The 2,967-nt window shown below is 46.9% G+C and overlaps 1 protein-coding gene across 1 annotated transcript; it reads left to right on the top strand.

Annotated features, from left to right (window-relative positions):
* Nucleotides 1-2,187: 2,187 nt before the first annotated feature.
* On the top strand, nt 2,188-2,568 carry LOC129761305 (uncharacterized). Its single transcript, XM_055759024.1, has one exon. It carries the CDS (start codon nt 2,188-2,190, stop codon nt 2,566-2,568), a length of 381 nt encoding a protein of 126 aa, XP_055614999.1.
* The last annotated feature ends 399 nt before the right edge of the window (nt 2,569-2,967 follow it).

Genomic DNA, 2,967 nt, shown 5'->3' with positions numbered 1-2,967 from the left:
GTGTCTGTGACTTTTTTCCACTCCTTGTGAACATTGTGCAAGTGGAGTGAGGTTAAATTTGCCGCGAAAGAGCGAACAAAGTGGACACTTGTAAACAAATATAAACAATGAGTGATGCTAAGTTTGTGATCCCGAAATTGAACGAGACAAATTGGCAAACATGGAGTGTGCGAGTGGAAATGCTGTTGTGCCGAGAGAATTTATGGCAAGTCATCGTGGACAAGACCCCTGGTGATAGATGATACGATAGATCGCCTCAGTGCTGCGGGCACGGAACTGGACAAAGATACTAAAATATGCATGCTGCTTCGTAGTTTACCCCCGTCATTTGACAGCATTGTCTCCGCACTCGACTCAAGATCAGATGATGACATATCGTTGGATGTTGTAAAAGCCAAGTTAATGGATGCGAGGTGATGTGAAAATAAAATCGGAAAAGGCGATGAGAACAGCGGAAAATAAATCAAACAATGGTAAGGAAACCTGAATCTGCCACCACTGCAAGAAACCCGGTCATCTTCGCCGGAATTGCAGGAAGTTGCTTGCCTCCAAGAAGGAGGGCGAGAATAATCCGAAAAGCGAGCCGAAAAACGAAGGGGCAAAAGCCGCCCACAGTGATAGTCGGAATGTAGCGTTTACTGTTGATGAAAAGTGTTCGTCGTGGGTCATTGATAGTGGAGCGAGTGCCCACATGACCAACGACAAGTCGTTTTTTGAAGAGCTGCGGGAATTTCCTGGCGGCTGGATAACAGTAGCTGATGGCAAGAAAGTCCAGATTCAAGGTGAAGGCTGCGGAAAGTTGACAGGCGTGGATGCTGCAAACGAAGCAGTGCGGATTACCATGGCGGAAGTAAAATACGTTCCGGGGCTGTCTACCAGTCTAATTTCCGTTGGAAAGCTAGCACAGAAAAAGTTGACGGTGTGTTTTGATGATGCTGGTTGTCGTGTTGTGAATGCTGCGGGTGACGTTGTTGTCGTTGGTGGTCGTTGGGGAAGTTTATACTATCTGCGATGCGGAGAATCATCATTGAAGGTGAGCGAAGGGCATCATCTGGAGAACTGTCAGCATCAGTGGCATCGCCGATTAGGCCACCGCGATTGGGCCACAATTGAGCGCCTCAACAAGGAACAACTGGCAAGTGGCGTGAAGGTGAGTGACTGCAACATAAAAATAGTGTGTGAATGTTGCCTGGAGGGCAAATCTGCCCGGAGCCCGTTTCCTCCGGTGACAAAAAAAAAATTTCCGCTATCTTAGATATTGTTCACACAGATTTGTGTGGTCCGATGAAGAATACTACACCGAGTGGTAATCGGTATGTGATGCATATAATCGATGATTTTAGAAGATTTACCGCCACTTATCGCCTGCGAAGTAAGCGCGAAGCTACGCAGAATTTGAAAGATTATGTTCGCTGGACCGCGAATATTTTCGGCCTCAAACCAAAGGTTGTACGTTCAGATGGAGGCGGCGAGTTTGATAACGGAGATCTTCGAAAATTCTATAGGGAGGAAGGCATCAAACCGCAGTTCACCGCACCTTACTCACCACAGCAAAACGGAGTGGCCGAACGAAAGAATCGTTCAATCACCGAAATGGCAACGTGTATGTTACTGGACGCAGGACTCGACAAGCGTTATTGGGGTGAAGCTGTTTTGACAGCGACATATTTGCAGAATCGTTTACCCTCCAGGTCGGTACCCAAGACGCCGCATGAGCTTTAGTGGGGACGCAAACCGGACTTGAGTCATCTTAGGGTGTTTGGTTCCCGAGCTTATGTGCATGTTCCGGACGTGAAGCGCAGCAAAATGGATAAAAAGGCAACGATGTTAGTTTTTGTCGGCTATTCGATGGAAAAGGATATCGTTTCCTAGATCCCCAGACAGATTTAATCACAATAAGTCGAGACGCGAAATTCCTAGAACTCGGAAATGACACGTCTTCCGTGGAAATGCCAATTGCTTCGGATCCCACAGAACGACAAGCAGCGGACAACGAGATAGTGTTGATACCATTTGAGGAGGGGATTAAGAACCATCCGGAGTGCAACAACTCGGACAATGAAGCTGAAAATCAAGAAAACGAATCTGCTGAGGACGTTCGACGATCCGTCTTCGATGCTCTGAAGGGCCCCGCGATATTTTGATGATTTTGTGTTAGACTACGATGTTGGGCTTGCCTCATGTGCCATGGAAGAGCCGGTGAGTTTTGAGGAAGCTGCAAAGAGCCCGCAATGGTGTCAGGCGATGGATGATGAGATGAAATCGCACGAAGAGTGTGGATCTTGGAATCTTGTTCCATTGAAACCCACAAGAAAGGCAGTGGGTTCGAAATGGGTTTTTCGACTGAAGCGAAACGAACGTGGTGAGGTGGTAAAACATAAAGCCAGAATAGTTGCACAGGGGTTTTCTAAACGCCCTGGTGTTGATTTTGAGGAGACTTTCGCACCGGCTACGTGTCATGCCACGTTTCGTACGTTTCTTGCTGTAGCAGCCAAGAGAAGACTAATCGTACAGCACTTTGATGTAAAAACAGCATATCTCAATGGAACTCTAGAAGAGGAAGTTTAAATGAGACAGCCTGTTGGATATGAAGTAAAGGGAAAGGAGGAGCTGGTATGTCGGCTCAGACGGCGTCGTCGGCGAGGTGTTGGTACCGCAAGCTGAACGAGGTTTTGACGAAGTATGGGTTCAAAGCATCAGTTTCCGATCCATGTTTTTATATCAAGCGAACAACTACAACTACTGTTTTCCTGTTGGTCTACGTGGATGACCTGCTCATCGGATCATCAGAAGAGGCTGAGATCACGAAATTATTCAAGACTTTGCAGCGAGATTTTCAAATGACCCGTTTAGGTGAAGTGCGCCACTTTCTCGGCATGGAGATAGAACGTGACGAAAACTGTTTCAAGATGCGTTTGGGAACCTACATCGATAACTTGTTGAAGAAGTACGGTATGGCTGATGCGA

The sequence above is a fragment of the Toxorhynchites rutilus genome, chromosome 1 (genome assembly GCF_029784135.1).
Source record: "Toxorhynchites rutilus septentrionalis strain SRP chromosome 1, ASM2978413v1, whole genome shotgun sequence".
In the NCBI taxonomy this organism is placed as follows: domain Eukaryota; kingdom Metazoa; phylum Arthropoda; class Insecta; order Diptera; family Culicidae; genus Toxorhynchites; species Toxorhynchites rutilus.
The sequence above is the reverse complement of the archived record's forward strand: the minus strand, read 5'-3'. Positions and strand labels throughout refer to the sequence as shown.

Excerpts from the sequence above, each read along its gene's own strand:
- LOC129761305 (XM_055759024.1), top strand. The coding sequence starts at position 2,188 with ATGGAAGAGCCGGTGAGTTTTGAGGAAGCTGCAAAGAGCCCGCAATGG.